Source organism: Hippopotamus amphibius, chromosome 12, assembly GCF_030028045.1.
Source record: "Hippopotamus amphibius kiboko isolate mHipAmp2 chromosome 12, mHipAmp2.hap2, whole genome shotgun sequence".
In the NCBI taxonomy this organism is placed as follows: domain Eukaryota; kingdom Metazoa; phylum Chordata; class Mammalia; order Artiodactyla; family Hippopotamidae; genus Hippopotamus; species Hippopotamus amphibius.
Genome location: NC_080197.1, coordinates 16283296 through 16306361, shown reverse-complemented (window position 1 = coordinate 16306361; position 23066 = coordinate 16283296). Strand labels below are relative to the sequence as shown.

Below are 23066 nucleotides of genomic sequence, written 5' to 3'. Positions count from 1 at the left end.
GCCAAAGCTCCAGACCAGGATGGGTGGGCAGCACTCGGAAGATGTTCTGAATTAGAGCCTAGTGCCGTTTTTTTTTCTTTTACACTTCAAGTTTTACACGTTGACTCATTTAAGTTTTTAATCTTAGGATAATAACAAAACATCTTGCCCATGGTTTCATAGCTAGTGAGTGGTATTGTTAAGAGTTATGCCTGATTAATTTGGCCTTGAATACTGTATAGTTTCTATTTTTCTACGTTGACCCTTGCCTTGCATAGCATGTGTGAAGCACCTCCTCCCCCACCATCTTTGTTCTTTGACAGTTAAAATTCATTGAGTTACTGTAGTTTTTGTCGTAGGGAATTAGGTCTTAAGGGACTTGCCTATAAGGGAGCTTGACTGCTGAAGCCTTCTAAATCCTCTGTACTGTAAGTACAGTCTGTGGAATTATGAATCTTAATTGTTCATGTGAGCTCTTGGAGTTTTCTTGGCTGTTAAGATAGCATAGGGAGGCGTAGAGGGTGTCAAGATTGCTAAGTAAGTGCATGTAGGAACCTCTCCTTTCCATTTCAGATATATAAGAATAATGAATGAAAATTAGTTTTTTAAATATAAGGATACATAGCCAGCTATAGACCAGGGATAGAAAAGATAGCTGTCATAGTAAGAGGAGGGTAAAGCATGCTTTGTCCTTGTTGGGAGATTGTAGATGGGCTTCCTACATGAAGCTGTGGTATCATTTGCCTGTGGCCTGGGGAAAAAGCAGAGGGAATGGTCTGACTATAGGAACTGGGCCTGGACTGTATTCAGGTATGGTGTCTTGAGGGGTGAAAACCCTAAATCCTAGTGCAAGACCTGGTTTAAATTGTACAGCCTAGATGACTGAGCTAAGGGAACCATGAAACCATCCTGACATCATGAAATGCTCATGAAGTGAGCACTGTGTAGAGGAGAGTCATTCACAGTAAAATCCAGTGCTGCGAGATTAATCAACATATCTAATAAGTGGGAGAATTACCACCCGAGGAAAGAGAAATAATGGCGCAATCTGAAACAGGATTTAACATTTGTTTATGATTTTCAAAAAAAATAAAAGAAGGGAATAACATCTTTAAAAGAAGAACACAAGATTATTAACATGAACAGTTAGCCCCATGAAAAAGAAAAAGTCGGGAATCTTGTCAATGAAAACTACAATAACTGAAGTTCTAAAGCCCAATAAATTGGATAAACAGTCAGCTAGACAAGGTGAAGAGAGAATTTGTGAATTCTCTGAAGTGCGACTGATCACAAAATGCAGGACAAAAATATAGAGTTGGAAACTAGGAAGATAACATGGATTGAGGAGGTCCAATATAGGTCTAATAGGAACTCTAGAAGGAGATTAGAAGTGATAGACAATAAAGAGATAATACTAAGAATTTTCCAGACTTGAATAAAGACATGTACCTTCGGATTGAAGAAGCTTGTGATGTGCCTAATAAATCGACTTCTAGTTTTATTATAGTAAAATTACAGAATATTAAGGACAAAGAGGAAATCTTTAAAGTTACAGAAACAATTACCCATGAAAAATGATAACCTGATGACAACTGACTTCTCTACAACAATAGAAGCTGAAAAACTACAGTAAAAGTGCTGAGGGAAAGCTATTGTCAAGAATCCTATATCCAGCAAAACTCATTCCAGAGTGGAGATGAAATAAAGACCTTTTCACACATATGGGCGCTAGAGTATCAGGAATGACTTTGGATGAAAGTTACAGAATACCTGACTAACAGTGGCTAACCAATAAGGCCATTTAATAACTAAGTAACAAGAAATCTGGGGGTGAAAGATTCCAGAATGGCTAACTGGCTTGATAATGGTTTAGCATGTGTGTAATTCTCATGGTCTCAAGATGGCCATATTACTTTCAAGCATCATGCCTCACGTGACAGTAACCAAAGCAGGAAAGGAAGTGGCAGGTGAAAATGGGCCACCTTGTTTGCTTCTCTCTTATCAGGGAAGAAAGTCTTTCCCGGAGACCCTTCAGAAGAATTCAACTCAAATTTCATTGGCCAGAACTATGTCACATGCTTACTACTAGTTCAGTCACTGGCAGAAGGGGATAGGAATCCTGCGACTGGCTTGGACCTCTGTGCTTTATCCCCTGGGACCAAGCATTTACCACCCTCACAAATCAGGGGGTTATCATATTAAGGAAGAAGGGTCAGTGATTGGATCTTCTACACATGGTCTCCAGTTGCCTTTCTCTAGCAAAGAGAAAAAGTTTTAGGCAACATTTAAGCATACTAGTTTTGCCAATATAAGGGATTCTGATGAGATGGAATTTTGTGTGTGTGTGTGTGCTCTGCATAGACTTTTAAAAAAAGTTTTCTGTGACTTTCACATTGAAACAATCCTTGAGCATCATTTTGTTAGCTAGAGCACTCAGCTACTTTGATGTATTAGGTGGCACTGTTATTTTGAGCATTTTTTTTCCCGAAGACAGTATGAAGAAACAGGTGTGTTTGGGAAATATGAACGACAATTTACTCATTATTTCGCTGATAGCCATCCAGGATTTCAGGAAAAATACAGTCTATGCAAGATGATGATGATATCTCATTCAGCCGTCACAATTGTCTTATAAAGTAGTATTGTCATTTTACAGGTGAGAAAATTGAGGCACGGTGAATAATGATATACGAGGCACATATGTTAATATGTCTCTAAGTGAGAGCTAATATGTAGTGGTGGTAGGACTCCAGTCCTGGGTCTTTAGATTCTAAATGTACTGCTCTTTTAGCCCCCAAATTGAATGGCAACGTAGTCTTTTATTTATCCTGATAATAAACTCATAAGGGAAGATGGAGCAGAAGGCAAAAAGAATTTGTATGTGCTCTATTCACCTGATACTAGCATTAGAGACTTACATTTTTAGTTAGTTTCCTTAATGTTTTAAGTGTTATTGCAGGTAAGAGGAGGAAGAACTAAAAGACCTCGTGGTACTAGAGTGAGTGCACCCCCATTTTTATGCCCCAATACGGATGTGGAGAGAATACAGGCTTTTTATTCTGACCACACCTGGATGCATATCCTGGACTGACCACTTATTTATCACTTATGTGACCTGGGGCAAGTCATGTAACCTCTCTGAGCCTTTTCACATTTGCCTGAAAACTAGGGTTAGTGACCCCTTCATTGCCTTTTTTGTAAGGATGAACCTCAGATGATGTGATTTCCAGCAGGCATCTGACATGGTAGCTACTACAATTGTTACTGTTATTTTATACCGATAACATTCAGTAAAATTTAAATGTGAAGTTTTTAAGATGCCATTTTGTGGCATTTCTCTTAAGGACAGTTTTTCCCAGAAGTACTTTAGCTATGTCAATTTTGCAGGTGTAGCTAAGTATATATGTCTTGGGCACCTAAGGATATAAATTAGAATGGTGAGTTGCTTGTGTTTCACCACTTTTTATCTCTTGGGTTGCTTTGACTTTGTAAATGTTCTCCTTCCCCCAATTATAGGTCCTATGGCAGTGTGTACAAAGCTATTCATAAAGAGACCGGTCAGATTGTTGCTATTAAGCAAGTTCCCGTGGAGTCAGACCTGCAGGAGATAATCAAAGAAATCTCTATAATGCAGCAATGTGACAGGTAAAGGCATCTGGTGTTACTTTGGAGATAAAGTTTGAATTTGCTATGATTAGAGTTTGATGCCTAGGATTACATTTACTTAGATATTTTGCAAAAAGGAAGAGTTTAGTGGAATCACTACACATGTTCTTTTCAGAAAAAAAAGTGATGAAAAAATTTGTGTGTTTCAGCAGCTAAACTTTCAGAGTTTCTATTTTTGCGTTGTTTTGTTTTGTTTCAGTTCAGCCCTTTTCAAAACTAGGAAGAAGAGGCAAAGAGGCAGAAGGTGGTGCTGGCTAGCCTTTTTTTTTTTTTTTTGATAATGATCTCTCTTACTTCCTATTGAGAAAACACCTCTACAGAGACAGCTAAGAAGAGATAATTCAAATGTTTTTTTGCTCCAGAAACCTTAGAATAGCAAATGGACCTATAAAAAGAGAATATGTATTTATGTATTACTGTTCTGTTCCTTCCTTCACGATTTTAAGAAATTATCCCAGCTGAGAGTAGTTAAGTATTTATTTTTTGAGGAACTAAGATTTGTCAAATGCTGCAAGCAGGAAGTCGGGCCAGCAGGCAACCGCAGAAAAGCACGTGGTTTGCCCTGAAGTTCCGTGACAACACGCGGGGTCACTGCGATGGAGCAGGCTTCCTCAGTTTAGATTGGCGAGAAACACACCCTGAGGGGCAGCGGCAGCTCTAGGGAGGTGAAAGGAAAATGAGAAAGTCTTGCAGCTTGAGGCTGCCTTCATCCTTCTGAAGCTCTTCTGGTCAGCAGATCAACTGAGTACCTCCTATTTGTAAAGCTTCTACCTTAAGGCAGGTGGGGCTACCTGCTAGGCATTTTGCCCAGGAGCCCTTAAGTCTTGTAGACTTGTGAATGCAATCACTTCTCTTCTCCGTCCCTCCCTTTCTTTTTTTCTTTATACTTTTGTGGTTACTCTCTACTGGATAAAAGCCTCCTATTTCTTGATTGGTGGGACCAGAGCGAGATAGCCGTTTTTCTTTGCCTCCTGCATAAGATACATTATGGAAGCTCTTTCCAGTGGGCAAATTGGAACTTTGCCACTTTTGATAGGCTGGGCAAGAGCTGTTCCAAACAGGGTGTGCAAATGTATCTAATTAAAGACAAGAGGTTTTGAAGAGCCTACTCTTTGCTAAGCACTGTAAGGAATACAAAGAAATACAGGGCAGAGTGCTGGTCCTCTTATTGCTTATAGACCTTAATTGGACAGGCCAGGCTTATATATGTACAGGAAAATCTAGTTGACAATACAAGATTCTATAGAATATATTCCAGAAGTAAGTACCTGACAGTAATTGCCTTGTTGAGGCATTAAATACTATAGAAATTCAGGGAAGGGAGAGCAGATGTGGCGATCTGTATCTTAAGATATTTATTCCTCCATTCCTTCATTAATAATCATTTTGTGTGTGTGTGTGTTTTCCTGCTGTCCTTCATTGTCACTGACATGTTTCCCAAGGACGAAGGAGCATTTGAAGTTTTGAGAGTTAATGCAGCTGAGTTGGTTTTAGCATCTTCTATTACTGTATTATGCAGTATTATTTAGCCCTGATAACAATCTAGCTAGTTAAGGCTGGTAGCTTCAGAGGACAAATTATTTCATTTTAAAGGGATTTTGACTTTTTTTTTCTGAAATCTGTCTTCAAGATTCAGAATTTCAGGTCTGATCGTGAATATTTTTCCTTTACAATAGATTGTAGTGTGATTTTATTTTTTTCCTTTTTACAAAGTATCTGTGACTTCTTGGAAAATTATAAATGAAAAAAGAAAGGAAAATCCCTTTTCCCTTCAGAGAGATAATCATTATTAAATACTACTTGGTATACATGGCCTTCCATATCACTTTTTGGAGTTTCACTATGCTTGCTATTACGTACCCTGCATTTTTTGTTTGTTTTTTGGTAAATGGAGTATCTTCTCGTATTATCAAGTACTCTTCTATAACATTTTCCATGGACTTATGGCTATTCCATTATATGGCTATATCACTATTTCTTAAATAAACTCCCTAATGTCGGACATTTAGATGGTATCTAAATTCTCACTTTTATAAACAGTGCTGTGATGTTAACCGTTTCTTTTTGAATATCTGTAATTCTTTTCTTAGGATGAAATGCAGACAGAAATGCTGGGTTAAGGGACCCACACAATTTTTGCACTATTGTTATTTGCTGGGTTAAGGGACCCACACAATTTTTGCACTATTGTTATTTGTTGCCCTTCAGAAGTCAGTACTATTTTACAATCTCATCAAGAGGGTTCCCATTTTAACCTTAAATATGAATAACTGATCTTTTGAGCTGAGAAATTAATTTTCATGTATTTAACAGCATGAATTAATTGGGATGTTTGAAGGCTGTTCCATTAATTTGTATTGCCTCTCTCTCTCTAGCCCTCACGTAGTCAAATATTATGGCAGCTATTTTAAGAACACAGACTTGTGGATCGTGATGGAGTACTGTGGGGCTGGTTCTGTGTCTGATATCATTCGATTGAGAAATAAAACGGTAAGTTTACCTTCTGGAATAGTGCAGCTGAGCTGGTCTCTTACACATCTTCTTTTTCTCTGCTGTATAGTCACTCTCCTACTATTGTATCTAGAGAGATGACTGTCACACTTCCCCCTTTCCCTGGTCCTTTCCCCCTCTGTTCTTTGATGACTCCTAAATGTGGCAGTTTTGATACCAACCAACCCAATCCAGTGAAGTGCTTTGCTTATTTCTTACTGGAGAAAAAAAATGACTATCAAATTTCGGTTAAGCAATGAGTTCTGAGTGTTTAAATTTGGTTTGGTTTTCTCCTTCTACCTGGCGTGTTCATAGATTAACTTCCTAAGTCCTAAGTCCTCCTAATCAGAGAATATTCTCTGTCAAAGATGATTTGCTGTGACTGTGATTGCTGGGAGAAAAGCTAGGAGTCATGGGTTCTAGTTTGGGTTCAGTTGCTTAAACTCTTTGTTTATTCGTTCAGTAAGTATTTCTAGAACACTGGTCTAGGCCTTCAGGATCCAGCAGTAAATAAGACAGCCACCCTGCTCTCATGGTAGTGCATTTTCTAGTGGGGCAACAAAAAGCAAATTAATGGTAACCAGAACATAAATACCAGGCAGAGATAACTGCCGTGAAGACAAGGATTGAGGAGAAGTGATAGCGAGTAGTGCTTGGTGGGCTACTTGTGAGGAAATGGTCGAGAAAGGTCACTCAGGGAGGTGACGTTTAATGTAAAATGTAATGACGAGAAGGAGCCATGAGTTCTAAAAGAACATTCTAGGTAGAATGAATTTGGCATGTCTGAGTGCTGGAGAGAAGGCCACTCTGACTAGAGGGGAGCAGGTAAGGGGGAAGCTGTAGGAAATGAGGTGAGGCAGGTGGGCAGGGCTAGGTTATGTTGGATATTGTCAGCTGTGATAATGTTTGAATTTTTATTTTTTATTTTTTAAATTTTTTTAGAGAACTTTATTATTTTTTGGCTGCGTTGAGTCTTTGTTCCTACATGCAGGCTTTCTCTAGTTGCTGAGAGTGGGGGCTACTCTTTATTCCAGAGCATGGGCTCTAGGCGCAGGGGCTTCAGTAGTTGTAGCACTGGGGCTCAGTAGTTGTGGCACACAGGCTTAGTTGCTCTGCAGCAAGTAGAATCTTCCCAGACTGAGAATTGAACCCTGTGTTGGCAGGCGGATTCTTTTTTTTTTTTTTTTTTCCATTTTCTAATAATTTTTTTATTTTTATTTTTACACATATCCCCGTATTCCCTCCCTTCCTTGACTGCCCCCTCCTAGAGTCCCCCCCACCCTCCCCGCCCCAGTCCTCTAAGGCATCTTCCATTCTCGAGTTGGACTCCCTTTGTTATACAACAACTTCCCACTGACTATTTTACAGCTGGTAGTATATATATGTCTGTGCTACTCTCTCCCTTCGTCTCAGTTTCCCCTTCACTCCCCGCCCCCTCCCATACCTCGAGTTCTCCAGTCCATTCTCTGTATCTGCATCCTTGTTCTTGTCACTGAGTTCATCAGTACCATTTTTAGATTCCGTATATGTGAGTTAGCATACAATATTTGTCTTTCTCTTTCTGACTTACTTCACTATGTATGACAGATTGTAGTTCTATCCACCTCATTACATATAGCTCCATCTCATCCCTTTTTATAGCTGAGTAATATTCCATTGTATATATATGCCACATCTTCTGTATCCATTCATTTGTTGATGGGCATTTCGGTTGCTTCCATGTCCTGGCTATTGTAAATAGTGCTGCAATAAACATGATGGTACAAGTTTCTTTTGGGATTATGGTTTTCTTTGGGTATATGCCCAGGAGTGGGATGACTGGATCATATGGTAGTTCTATTTGTAGTTTTTTAAGGAACCTCCAAATTGTTTTCCATAGTGGCTGTACCAACTTACAGTCCCACCAACAGTGCAGGAGAGTTCCCTTTTCTCCACACCCTCTCCAACATTTGTGGTTTCCAGACTTTGTGATGATGGCCATTCTGATTGGTGTGAGGTGATACCTCATTGTGGCTTTGACTTGCATTTCTCTGATGATTAGTGATGTTGAGCATCTTTTCATGTGTTTGTTGGCCATCTGTATGTCTTCTTTGGAGAAATGTCTATTTAGGTCTTCTGCCCATTTGTGGATTGGGTTATTTGCTTTTTTGGTATTAAGCTTCATGAGCTGCTTGTATATTTTGGAGGTTAATCCTTTGTCCGTTGTTTCATAGGCAATGGCAGGCGGATTCTTAACAGTTGCACCACCAGGGAAAGTCCTGAGTTTGAATTTTATTACAAGTACAATAGGAAACCATTGCTGGGTTCTCAGCAAGTGAGTGAGCCATCCGATAAATGTTTTAAAAAGATAACTTCTGTAAACAGCAGGTCCTACTGTATAGCACAGGGAATTATATTCAATATGCCGTGATAAACCATAATGGAAAACAATATGAAGAATGTATACATATGTATAACTGAATCATTTTGCTATATAACAAAGTGCAGGAACTAACACAACACAGTAAATCAACTATGCTTCAATAAAATAAATTTTAAAATAAAATAAAAATATAGATTAAAAAAAGGTAGCTTCTATGTGGACTGTGAATGGATAAGAGTAGCAACAGGAGATACCTTAGCCTTTAGTTTTTTGTTTTGTTTTAATAAGAAAAATGGGAATAATAGTACCTAATTAGGTATATGCAGAATTTTGAAAATTAATTTTGTGAAAATACTTTGTAAATTGTGAGGTGCTATGTAAATTATAATGTGGGAGTATTTCAAAATTCAGTTTAAAAAACAGGGACTTCCCTGGTGGTCTGTGGCTAAGAATCTGAGCTCCCCGTGCAGGGGGCCCAGGTTTGATCCTTGGTCAGGGTACTAGATCCCACATGCCGCAAATAAAGATCCCACATGCTGCAACTAAAGATCAAGTGCGGCCAAATAAATAAATAAATAAATAAATATTTTTAAAAAAACCTCAGCCATAACTTGGATTATCCATGCTACTATATCCTTTTCTCAGTTTACATTATTCAGAGTTAGCATGTTTGTCTAATTAAATAACAAGTTCTTTAGCTAGGAATAATATCCTAACATGAGATATATTTTAAGAAGTCCCAAAGCTTCAATAATTAATTAATTGAATAAAAATTGGGTTCCAGGGCTACTTATATGCAGTGTTATCTTGCTTCAGGTATTTTAAAACAATCCAAAATTAATTTTGATGATGCTTTTGATGTTTTTTGATGTTTTAATATTAGTTTATTACATTTGTGTAATCTTTAACTATTAAGTTCTAATCTTTATTACATATTATTTTGGGAATTTTCTTTAACTCTGCACTGTCCAGCCTGATAGTCAGCTAGCCCCTCTGGTTATTGAAGGACTTGAAATGTGGTTTGTCTGCGTTGGAATGTGCTAGAAGTATAAAATACCTGATTTTGAAGAATTATTAAATGTGGACAGTCTTTAACTTTTTGGTATATTGGAATGATAATATTTTTGGATTAATATGGTTAAGTAAAATACACAGTCAAAATTACTTTTGCTTGCTTCATTTTCTTTTTAAAATGTGGCTACTGGAAAATTAAAAGTTATGTTTGTGGCTCATGTTAATATTGAGCAGGGCTACTTTAATATTAGCTCAGCTGGTTAGAATAAGGAGTCAGTAAGTCATGAACTTTGTTCTTTGGCCACAGAAGTTACCTCAGACTCTCACTTGCCACTGTGCCAATAGTGTTTGCTTGAATTTTAGTGAAAGCTGTATCATTTATTAGCGCTGTGACCTTTGGCGTAAATTGCTTGTCTGTGCTTCAGCTTCATTATCTATAAAACGGTGATGATAACAGCAGTACCTACCTTATTTGGTTTTTATAAGGATTAAATGAGACTGTAAAAATAGTGTGTAGCATAGATTAGATGTTTAATATTTGTTAGTCATTTTAAGTATTACTAGCATAGTGTCTGGCTCATAATAGATGCTTATTAAATATTTGCTGATTGATTGATAATGTAATAGTTATTAAACCACATGAATTCTTACATGCCTTACAGTATCATTTGATTTTCATGATGATCTTAAAGAAAGGTGATTTGCCTATTTTAGATTGAGAAACTGAGAGTAAGAGACATTAGGTAACTTGCTCAAGTCACACAGCTAGAAAGTAGAGCCAAGAGTAAAAACTAGGTCTTTGTAATCCCAAATTGCATCTTTTTTGCACTACAGCGTATTCCCTTCCAAATACGAGTCGTTTGTCGTAAGGGGGACTGATTGAGAGTCTGTTGGTTGAGTTTGTTTAGGACTGGGGTTGGATCAGCTCAAAGTCAGCCTTGGACCGGTCAGATATTCTGTGTCAGTCTCCTGCCATTCTTGCTTACATATTCATCATCATAGTTACCAAATATTTTTTCAGGTCCTAGTGTGTGCCAGGCGGCTTTCTTGGTGCTAGGGATTCAATAGTAAGCAAATCAAAGACATTTTAAAACAGAGCTTATGTTTCTAATAGGGAAGACATCACATAAATAGGTATACAGATAATGTACAGTATGTCAGATGGTGATAATGCTGCACTGACCAATAAGTAGGATAAGAGGATAGAGAATGATCTAGGAATGGAGGGAGCTAGCGAAAGCCTCTGTAATTTTCTGATGAGACGCTTCTGCAGAGACAGTGAAGGGACCAACTCTTCCAGAAATCTGGTTGAAGGGCACTGCAGGCAGAGAGAAGAACAAATAAAAAAGCCCAGAAGTGGGAGTGTGTTCAGAGTGTTTGAGGAATACCAGGGAAGCCTATGTGGTTGAAACAGGATGAGCAGATAGACAGTGGTAGAAGATGCAGGTAGCTGGGAGCCAGATAAGGTGAGACTTTGGTGAGGGCTAGCCCTTGGACGATTTTGAGCAGATACAGCTTACATTTGAAAAGGTTCGTTATGTCTTCTGTGTGGAAAATACATTGTAGAAGGTCAAGGGGAGAAGCAACGAGACCAGTTAGGAGATTATTAGAATAGTTCAGGCAGGGCATGGTGGTGGCTTGGATCTGGGTGATCACAGAGGATGTAGTTGCATGTATTTTGAAGACAGGGAAGAGCCAAGGATGACCTCAAGGTTTTTGACCAGAGCAACTGGAAGAATGAAATTGCCTTTTACTGAGAGAGAGAAGACTGTGGAAAGAGTAGAGTCGGTGGGTGGGTGGTAAAGAGACAGGGTGGTGGTAAAAATAAAGAATTTGATTTTGACATGTTATGCTTATGATGCTGGTTAGGCATTCAGTTGGAGGTGTTGTGTGGGCAAATACATGAATCTGATCTTTGGGGAGCGATCTGGGCTGGAAATATAACTTTGGGAGTGATCAGCATAGCGATGGTATTGTAAGCTGTCAAATGCTGTTCACACATTGAATGAGATATTATATATATATTCTAGGAAAAGGGTTTGGATCCAGTTTATTTTTTCCTTTTTCAAATGTGCTGATGTAAATGAATAGAATTTTAACTTCTCATTCTTTTTTCAGTTAACAGAAGATGAAATAGCTACAATATTACAGTCAACACTTAAGGGACTGGAATACCTTCATTTTATGAGAAAAATACACCGAGATATCAAGGCAGGAAATATTTTGCTAAATACAGAAGGACATGCAAAACTTGCAGATTTTGGGGTAGCAGGTCAACTTACAGTAAGTAAAAATGTTACTTGTATTGGTAACTGTCATCTCTGTCTTGAGAAGGAATTCCTTTTATTTATTTATTAAAAAAATGTAATGTTTGATTTAATTGTATTAGTAAAAAAAGTTAAACAAAATGTACCAATAGGTTAACAAAAGAGCTGGTAGGTTAATTTAGATTCTTTCCTGGAGTTCAGGTCCCATAGTTTAAATGTTTGGCTTTGATAAAAATAAAAACTAGAACAAGAAATGATAGAGTAGAAGTTTAAATTCTGTTTGGCTACATCATCATATTTATAAAAGGAATAAAAATGAAATCTAAATGGCTTTCCTTGAATAAGACATCATCTCATTCAACCTCCAGGTAGCAGTTGGCAGTTGCTTTAGTGAAAACATTTTCCTCATTTGGCTCCAAAATACACTCTCTTGATTTTCCTCCTACCTCAGTAGTGCATAGCAATGAAAAAAAAACATGTTTTCAAAACAGGAAGTCTAAAATTATCTGATTTTGTAAGATACATAAGTATGTGTGAAATGTGTGTAGAAAAATAGAAAGAATTCTAGACAAATATATACTAAAATTTGCAACAGTTTCATGTATCAGTTTTCTTGGGTAGTAGAAAAATATATACATATGTAGTGTGTTTGTTTGTTTGTTTAGAGCTGGTATTATGTACAGGTTTTATTTAAAAAAAAATTTAAATGTGCCTGGAACATGTTAGGGAGTTTCATAGGTATTGCAACAGCACAAACAATTGCTTTGATGTTAAAAAAAAAACCTCAAGAACTTATTCCATACTGTGATGTGTGGGCTCTTTCTTCCAAAGATTTTCTTGTTAACACATAAGTAAACAGTACTAAACAATATTATCTAAATCACAATCTTAATAAGGAAACCAAATTGAAAAAAAATCTCCTGGTGCTATATAAAAGATACTATAATTTAAAATATCAATTGCATTTAGTAATTGACATTTTCTCACAGAAATAGAAAATAGCAATCTTAAAATTCATGTGGAACCACAAAAGGCCCCAAATAGCCAAAGCAGTTCTGAGAAACAGGCACAAAGCTGGAGGTTTCACACTTCTTGATTTTAAACTATATTACAAAGCTAAAGTAATCAAAACAGTATGATATTGGCATAAAAATAGATACATAGACCAATGGAACAGAATCAAGAGCCCAGAAATAAACTCATGCTTATATGGTCAGCTCATATTTGACAGGGGAACCAAGTATACTCAGTGGGGAAAAGATGATCTCTCCAATAAACGATCTTGTGAAAACTAGATATTTATACGCAAAAGAATTAAACTGGACCCCTTTCTTATACCACTCACAAAAATTAACTCAAAATGGATTGAAAACGTAAATACAAGGCTTGAAACCCAAAAACTCCTAGATAAAAACATAGGGAGAAAGCTCCTTGACATTGGTCTTGGCAGTGGTTTTTTGGACATGATACTAAAAGCATAAGCAACAAAAACAAAAATAAACAGTGAGATGTCATTGAGATTTTGGTTGGGACTGAATTGAATTGTGTTGAGGTGGTGTTGAATCATAAATCAATTTGGAAAATATTGCCATCTTTGTGATGTCATGCTTTAAAAGTCCTTTTCTGCTCCAACATTATATAGCTATTCATCTATGCTTTCCTTTAGTACTTTTTGGATTTTGTTCTTTGTATTTAAATTTTCAACCAATTTGAACTTATTTTAGTGAAAGCATAAGGTAGGAATTTAAGTATAGAGTTTTACAAATGAATAGACAGATGCCTAGTGCCTCCCCTCCCCATAGTCTATCCTTTGCTTGCTGATTAAAAATGACATTTTAATGTACCATGGAATATTACTCAGCCATAAAAAGGAGTGAAATTGAGTTATTTGTAGTGAGGTGGATGGACCTAGAGTCTGTCATACAAAGTGAAGTAAGCCAGAAAGAGAAAAACAAATACTGTGTACTAACGCATATGTATGGAATCTTAAAAAAATGGTACTGATGAACCCAGTGGCAGGGCAAGAATTAAGATGCAGATGGAGAGAACGGACTTGAGAACATGGGGGGTGGGGGAGAAGGGGAAGCTGGGACAAAGTAAGAGAGTAGCATTGACATATATACACTACCAAATGTAAAACAGATAGCTAGTGGGAAGCTGGTGCATAATACAGGGAGATCAACTCGATGATTGGTGATGACCTAGAGGGGTGAGGTAGGGAAGGTAGGAGGGAGGCTCAAGAGGGAGGAGATATGGGAATATATGTATAAATACATCTGATTCACTTTGCTGTACAGCAGAAACTGGCACAACAGTGTAAAGCAATTATACTCCAATACAGATCTGAAGAAAAAACAATAGCAAAAAAAAAATGACATTTTAATCATATCTTTAAATTATACGTATACATACATATAAGGGTGTGTGTGTGTGTGTGGGTGTCATAATCTGTTTCTGGACTTAATCTTTTCTGTTGCTATGCTACTGTACCAATGTAACTTTGTAATACAGATCTAGTTAGGTTAGTATCTACTCGTTACTGTCAATGTTCAAAAATTGTTTAGTTATCCAAATATCCATTTCGAATTAGAAATAATCCTTGAAAACAGCTTCGACTATCACCACTTGACTGGTGCAGATTTGAAGTTTCAGAGCAAAGGAAGTGACTTAAGCAGTAAGTTAGTTCCTATGTTAATTTCTTACATAGGACTGACAATTTAAAATTTAAAAATATTACCTGTCATTTGCTCCTGGCTGGCATAACCTAACTTAAGCCATAGACATTTTAGAAGGAACATGGGTGATGCTGATGGGAAGTCCTGTTGTATATTTAGTTCTGTTTAAAATCTTTCTCTTCCTAAAGCACAGGAATTCTAGAAAAGTTCTCTCTCATTAGGGCCATGCCATTCTGGGGAAGTATGCAAGTAGTTATTTTCCCATGTGTAGTATATTCATATATTCTTTAAGCCCCAAAGTAGGACTCTATATACATAATACTACATAAAATATATGTATATATTATAAAAAATAAAATTACATATGTATATATGTGTACACACATATATATGATCGTCTGTTTTTTAAATTTCCTGATTGCAGATGTAATACACACTCACATGATGCAACCGAGTGTTACAAAAGTGTACGGGGTGGAAAGTAAAAGTCCTTTGTGATTCTGTCTTCTCTATGTGACTGTTGTTAATAGTTTGGTATATATTGCTTGGAGATTTTTTTTGCTATCCGTATAACAACATTATTATTATTGGTTGTTGTTCTATTGCTGTTCTGATCATTATTTTTCTTTTATAAAGACAAGGCTATATCATATATAGTTTTGAACCTACACTTTTTCCTTCTCAGTGTGTCTCGTACATTTTTCCTGTGTCAGAAAAGTGTATCTAGGTCCTTTTTTTTTTTTTAACATGGTGTTTCATTGTATGGATATTTATTGTATTTAACTTACTTCCTATGGTTGGTCATTTGTGTTGTTTCCTTTTTCTCCCCACCCCCCATCTATTACAAATATTTCTACAGTACTTGTGCATATATCTTGGGGTAATTACACATGGGACACGTTTCTAGAAATAGATATGAATCAAAGAATATGGATATTTAAAGTTAATAAATAATGCCAAATTGCCTACTAAAACATTGTACCAGTTTATGCTCCTGTAACATTGGATTTTAGTGCCTGATTTTCTATGCTATTAGCAGCAATAGTTATTAATAGTCAATCTCATTTTAGTGTTTCATTGATTGTTATGTTTTGTGTTTTAATAATTGAAGATCTTTTGTGTTTCTACATCATGTGAATTTCTTTTGTGACTTACGTGATCAACCCTGCTTGAGTGTGGTTTGTGTGTGTATTTCAAGTCCAAGACATTTCTTATTGTTGGAAAGGACTCTTTTTCTCAATAGTTTTAATGCTTAGTGTCACTCTCTCTCCTTTCTATTTTAGGATACCATGGCCAAGCGAAATACAGTGATAGGAACACCCTTTTGGATGGCTCCAGAAGTGATCCAAGAAATTGGGTACAATTGTGTGGCAGACATCTGGTCGCTGGGAATAACGGCCATAGAGATGGCTGAAGGAAAGCCTCCGTATGCTGATATCCATCCAATGAGGGTAAGGAAATGGACAGAAAACGAGTGGCATGGTTAGTTACTGGTGACCATTAGAAACTTAGTTAAATGTCTTACTTGGTTAGGTACCAAGCAAGAAATGAATTGATTGTAAATAATTGATAAGTGCCAGTCTAGACTGCAGGTGATACATTTCCACTAGTTGTAGTCACTAATTAAGTCAAGTGTAATCCACCCCTCTCCACTCCAGAGGTTGTGTATCGATAGCCCTCTGGCAGGACATGGGCCAGGAAATGCCTGGCTGACTTGCACAGGGTGTATGTTTTTAATAGTTCAGGTGCTCACATTTTAACATAACAACATTAAGTGGAGCTGAGCAGTGGTTCTTTCCTCTGGACAGGGCATGGGCTTTCCACTGTGTCAGTCTCCACGACTCCCTTTTCACCAAGTATCACTTATTGCAGTTGTCACTTATTGCAGTGTTTGCTCTAATGTTTTAAGAGGAAAGTAGACTTAAGAGTAGTATCAAGAGGAAAGTAGACTATTTTTTTAAACACATGTCCCTGCGTTTGATTCATTTGTTGTCTTTTTCCTGCCTGGCCCTTGTAGGTATTTACATATGTAAGTTCTGTACTCTGTACTCTCCAACTTCCATCCACTTTCAGAGTATGAAGGGCCCATGGGTTCAGTCTCCATTGAAACTCCTTTAGTGTTGCTAAGATAAGCAGTTTCCAAGCTTTCCCCACCCCCAGAACCCCTCATAATAGCACTGTTATAAGACCTCAACCCTACCTTCCTCAGGGGCTCTGTAGTCCTCTCCATACCGCCCAACTCAGCTCCTCCTCTCCTCTGATTAAGTAGGCCTTCTGTTAAAAGTTTTTAAAAAAGTATTCATGTGCCCAAAGATAAGCTCCCTTCTTTTTGAGGGGGCAGAAGTTGAGAAGGGTGGGGAGATTTGCTCGTTATATTTTTAGATTTAAAGAATGTAATTTAAGCTGCTTATTGCAAACAGTGTTATTTTTTTAAAAAACTGTACCTCTTTTATTGGATACTCAATAAATAATACAGACATACCTCATTTTATTGTGCCTCACTTTATTGAGTTTTTGACAAATTGAAGGTTTGTGGCAGCCCTGTGTAAAGAACATCTATCAGCGCCATTTTTCCAACAGCATTTGCTCACTTCATGTCTCTGTGTCACATTTTGGTAATTCTCGCAATGTTTCAAACTTTTTCACTATTATTATATTTGTTACCATGATCTAGTTTGAAATAGCTAGATTTTTGTTGTAATTTGGTTGGGCTTATAGTGGAGAAGAGAAAAATCATTTTATCACACTCCAGATGTATTTCCAGTCATATTTTTATTGAAGCATCACTTTTATTTTGCCAAATTTTTTTTTCAACTAGGCAATCTTCATGATTCCTACCAACCCACCTCCCACATTCCGAAAGCCAGAACTGTGGTCAGATAGCTTCATGGATTTTGTGAAGCAGTGTCTTGTAAAAAGCCCTGATCAGAGAGCCACGGCCACTCAACTCCTACAGGTATGAATCACCCTGGAATGCTGCCTCTCTCTGTTTCACTCACAGGCTGACCAAAAGATGCTGTTAACCCACCCACGTGGAGATGGTAAAGAGGTATGAGGTATTCCCTATCTCTAGGGAGGTTTGAATATAACCTCTTAGGAAATAATGTTAAATCATTGAACTAGACAATAATGCAAGAAAATACAGGGCTCTATGGCATTAGAGAACAGGAATTGACATTTATTGAGCACCTACTGTGTGCTAGATACTTTGCATGTTATGCCATTTAATCATCACATACACCCTGTGAGAGAGGGGTGTTATTTTAATTTTATAGGTGAGAAAATGGAGATTTAGAGAGGTTAACTCATTTAGAGCCACTCAGCTAGGAAACAGCAAAGCAAGGATTAGGACCTAAGTCTTTTTTATTCTAAACCAGGAGTGCCATGAAAGATACCCAATTCTGACAAAGAACTGAAATTAATGGTAGGTGCTATTGTAGTACAGGGTGGAAAGAGGCCACTTTGGACTGGTAAGAGCAGGACTGCTTTCCTGGAGGAGGTAACCTCTGTGCTTGGGCCTTGAAGGATGGGTGGGATTTGGTGGGCAGTATGCTTAATATTTAGGAGCTTGGATTCTGGAGCCTGACTGCCCAGGTTTGAATCCTGGCTCCCTGTTTGCTAGCTCTATGACTTTGGGCAAGTAACATAACCTCTCTGTTACGTTAGTTTTCTTATCTACACAATGGAGGTCAAGTACCTGCCCCATATGTTGGCTGTGAAGATTAAGTCATATAATATGTGTGACTTTTTTTTTTAAATTATTTATATTTTTTAAATTTTTTTATTGGAATATAATTGCATTACACTCTTGTACCAGTTTTTGAGGTACACCAAGGTCAGTCATCTGTTTTTATACACATATCTCCATATTCCCTCCCTCCCTCGACTCCCCCCCACCCTCCCTGTCCCAGTCCTCTAAGACATCATCCATCATCGAGTTGAACTCCGTTTGTTATACAGCAACTTCCCACTGACTATCTATTTTATACTTGGTAGTATATATATGTCTATGCTACTCTCTCACTTCGTCTCAGCTTCCCCTTCACCCCCCACCCCCCCAAACCTTGAGTTCTCCCGTCCATTCTCTGCATCTGCGTCCTTATTCTTGTCTTGTCACTGAGTTCATCAGTACCATTTTTAGATTCCGTATATATGAGTTAGCATACAATATTTGTCTTTCTCTTTCTGACTTACTTCACTCTGTATGACAGGCTCTAGGTCTATCCACCTCATTACATATAGCTCCATCTCATCCCTTTTTATAGCTGAGTAATATTCCATTGTATATATATGCCACATCTTCTGTATCCATTCATTTGTTGTTGGGCATTTAGGTTGCTTCCATGTCCTGGCTATTGTAAATAGTGCTGCAGTAAACATTATGGTACATGTTTCTTTTGGGATTATGGTTTTCTCTGGGTATATGCCCAGTAGTGATTATTGGATCATATGGTAGTTCTATTTTTAGTTTTTGAAGGAACCTCCAAACTGTTTTCCATAGTGGCTGTACCAACTTACATTCCCACCAACAGTGCAGGAGAGTTCCCTTTTCTCCACAACCTCTCCAACATTTGTGGTTTCCAGACTTTGTGATGATGGCCATTCTGATTGGTGTGAGGTGATACCTCATTGTGGCTTTGACTTGCATTTCTCTGATGATTAGTGATGTTGAACATCTTTTCATGTGTTTGTTGGTCGTCTGTATGTCTTTGGAGAAATGTCTATTTAGGTCTTCTGCCCATTTGTGGATTGGGTTATTTGCTTTTTTGGTATGAAGCTGCATGAGCTGCTTGTATATTTTGGAGGTTAATCCTTTGTCCGTTGTTTCATTGGCAACTATTTTTTCCCATTCTGAGGGTTGCCTTCTTGTCTTGTTTATGGTTTCTTTCACTGTGCAAAAGCTTTTAAGTTTCATGAGGTCCCATTTGTTAATTCTTGATTTTATTTCCATGATTCTAGGAGGTGGGTCAAAAAGGATCTTGCTTTGATGTATGTCATAGAGTGTTCTGCCTATGTTTTCCTCTAGGAGTTTTATAGTGTCTAGCCTTACATGTAGGTCTTTAATCCATTTGGAGTTTATTTTTGTGTATGGTGTTAGGAAGTGTTCTAATTTCATTCTTTTACATGTTGCTGTCCAATTTTCCCAGCACCACTTATTGAAGAGGCTGTCTTTTTTGCATTGTGTATTCTTGCCTCCTTTGTCAAAGATAAAGTGCCCATATGTGTTTGGGCTTACTTCTGAGTTCTCTATTCTATTCCATTGGTCTTCCTTTCTATTTTTGTGCCAGTACCATACTGTGTTGATCACTATGGCCTTGTAGTATAGTTTGAAGTCAGGAAGCCTGATTCCACCAACTCCATTTTTCCTTCTCAAGATTGCTTTGGCTATTCGGGGTCTTTTGCATTTCCGTACAAATTGTAAGATTTCTTGCTCTAGTTCTGTGAAAAATGCCATTGGTAATTTGATAGGGATTGCATTGAATCTGTAAATTGCTTTGGGTAGTACAGTCATTTTCACGATGTTGATTCTTCCAGTCCAGGAACATGGTATGTCCCTCCATCTGTTCTTGTTGTCTTTGATTTCTTTCATCAGTGTCTGAAAGTTTTCTGCATACAGATCTTTTGCCTCCTTAGGCAGGTTTATTCCTAGGTATTTTATTCTTTTTGTTGCAGTGGTAAATGGGAGAGTTTCCTTAATTTCTTTTTGCTCTTCCGTTGTTAGTGTATAGGAATGCAAGAGATTTCTGTGCATTAATTTTGTATCCTGCTACTTTACTAAATTCATCAATTAGTGCTAGCAGTTTTCTGGTAGAATCTTTAGGGTTTTCTATGTGTAATATCATGTCATCTGCAGAGAGTGACAATTTTACTTCTTTTCCAATTTGGATTCCTTTTATTTCTTTTTCTTCTCTGATTGCTGTGGCTAAAACTTCCAAAACTATGTTGAATAATAGTGGTGAGAGTGGACACCCTTGTCTTGTTCCTGTTCTAAGAGGGAATTCTTTCAGTTTTTCCCCATTTAGAACAATGTTGGCTCTTGTTTTCTCCTATATGGCTTTTATTATGTTGAGGTAATTTCCTTCTATGTCCATTTTCTGGAAAGCTTTTATCATAAATGGATGTTGAACTTTGTCAAAAGCTTTTTCTGCATCTACTGAGATTATCGTATGGTTTTTATCCTTCACTTTGTTGTTATGATGTATCACGTTGATTGATTTGCGTATATTGAAGAATCCTTGCATCCCAGGGATAAACCCCACTTGATCATGGTGTATGATTTTTTTTAATGTGCTGTTGGAGTCTGTTAGCTAGTATTTTGTTGAGGATTTTTGCATCTGTCTTCATCAGTGATGTTAATATGCGTGACTTTGAACGACGCTTTATGCATATTAAAGATAGTGTTTTATGGATTTGATAAATATCTGCTATTATTATTGAGCTAGGCCAATGGTTTTCAATCATGTCAGATCCAGTGCCCCTTTTTTTTTTATAACCAATACATATTTTTTTTTTTAGAGCTTATTATCCTTCTGGAATGAAACTCGTACATGGTAAAATCTATTTTTGCCCATAATTTAAGAAGAATCAGTGTAATGTCTGTTATATGGTGGAGAAATATAAGGATAATAATTTATAGTAAAATAATATATGTGTCAATATAGAAATGCTCCAGCTTTTCAACTTAGAGACATAATGAAGTACAGTAATTAGACACCTGTACCTAATAGCATCATGTATGAGTTTAAACTTAAGAGCAGTAAGAAGAACAGAAACCAGTCCATTCAGGAAACACGGGAAAATGAGTGGATGGACACTAACAGAAATCTAATGTTAAGTAATAACAGGGCAGATTCATTTGCATATGATAAGAGGAGGGAAATGATCGTATAGACTTGCCCAGTAGAGAGAACAAGGAAATATGATATTCATGCAAACAAGCTGGGTCTTTTTTTCTAAGAGTAGTGGCAAATTCTTTTCTCGCCTGAATGGGGTAGTGATGCAGTTTTATGGACAAGGTATCTCCTCTAGAGCCCTTACAAAGACCTTGGGGCCTGTATCCTCTGACGGGTGCTGGGGAACAGAGAATGGATTGCAGATAAACACTGAGGACAATGTCAGAATAAGTTTGGAAAACAACAGGGATTGCTCCCTACCCCGCACCGCCCCCCAAAAGTTTCCACATGTAACTTTCTAGATTTCTTACTGTGTTACAAGGGCAAACAACACAAATGTAAGATAGTATTAACATTAAAAACTTTAAGCCCTTTCTGTAAGGGAAAGTCAGCAATATCCCTGTATTTCAAGTGTCCTTGCAGATTGAATAATACTGGGGCCTGCATCTGTTACGTTTGTGACCACTTTTAATATTTCTGCAGTAATTACACTTTGGCACTAAAATCCTTTTTACCTAAATACATAGTTGGAGATGCTATAGAACATTGATAGAAAGAATAAGCAGGAGGAGTAAACTATTCAGTGATTTTCGAACAATGTCTTTATTCCACTTAAGCCCTTTCTGCAAAATCACCTCCCAAATTACTAGACTTTTTGCTTATCTCTTGAAAAGATTTGTCAGCATTATTTATCAAATAATGTACATGTATCTGTACTGTGAGACACTTTAAACATGGAGAATGTGCTACAGTTTGTTGTTACATAGGACTGTTCCACACTTTACAGGATTGTTTGTGTGCCTGCCCCCTGCCAAGTGTCCCACATAGTTTGTGTTCTCCAAACATTCAAACAAGCTCCCAAGATGTTTACAGAACTTCCTCTAGGGGGCGATGCCAGCCTGTCGAGAATTTCCAGAGTTGGTAGAAATGGAGGAAAACATTCCAGCCAAGCCAAAAGAGATGGGCAAAGCCTGAATGCACCTGCTCAGTTATAAAGCGAATGTGGGTTAGCTGTTGTCCAAGCATAAAGAGAAAGATTAGATTCACTGATTGATCCAACAAAGACGATCAAGTTCCTGCCATGTGCCAGGCAGTTGTTTTGGCCCTGGTGCCGTATAAATCATCTTCAACTTTCTTGTTGAAGCACCCGTTTGTCAAGAGCGCCAAAGGAGTGTCCATTCTGCGGGACTTAATTAACGAAGCCATGGACGTGAAGCTGAAACGCCAGGAAGCCCAGCAGCGGGAGGTGGACCAGGAGGATGAAGAGAACTCAGTGAGTGGCAGGCGTTGCAGTGCGCCTTGGGCCTTAGTGCTTGTTATTTCATGATTGCCAGCCAGGTAAGACGAGTCGGAGGTGTGGGATCCGCCTGGAGCTGGAGACTCTTCTTGCACAACCATATCCTGTCCTGGACCAGGGCTTCCTAGAGGCTTGTGGGGTCTGTGCCTGTTCTTTTCACGGTGCTTCCTGAGACGCTTCCACATCTTATTCTTTTGCTTCCATATCTTTTCTTCAGTTTAACTTTTTATTCGGGAAAGAGAATGCTCAGGTCTGAGACTGGGTTCTTCTGTGCCCTTTTGGGGAATCTAGGATCCATACTAAATACATAGACTCTGCACTTATAGATGCCCTCACAGCCCTGAGACTCCAAAGGTGTGCACCTTAGCTCCTTAGAGCAATGTTACAAAAATTCTATTAAGAAAGAGAGAGGAAGGGGAGAGG

The 23066-nt window shown here is 37.8% G+C and overlaps 1 protein-coding gene across 5 annotated transcripts in view; it reads left to right on the top strand.

The window, feature by feature from the left end:
• Positions 1–23066, top strand: part of STK4 (serine/threonine kinase 4) — a 96260-nt gene that overhangs the window by 7908 nt on the left and 65286 nt on the right. For 2 of the 5 annotated variants that reach the window (XM_057701627.1, XM_057701631.1), the window contains exons 3-8: positions 3496–3624; positions 6021–6135; positions 11630–11794; positions 15737–15904; positions 17272–17409; positions 22491–22619. In XM_057701627.1, the coding sequence (XP_057557610.1) occupies positions 3496–3624; positions 6021–6135; positions 11630–11794; positions 15737–15904; positions 17272–17409; positions 22491–22619 (844 nt within the window). Of the gene's footprint in view, positions 1–2469; positions 2636–3495; positions 3625–6020; positions 6136–11629; positions 11795–15736; positions 15905–17271; positions 17410–22490; positions 22620–23066 lie in introns of all 5 variants that reach the window. The other 3 variants (XM_057701628.1, XM_057701629.1, XM_057701630.1) reach the window with 3 other exon arrangements.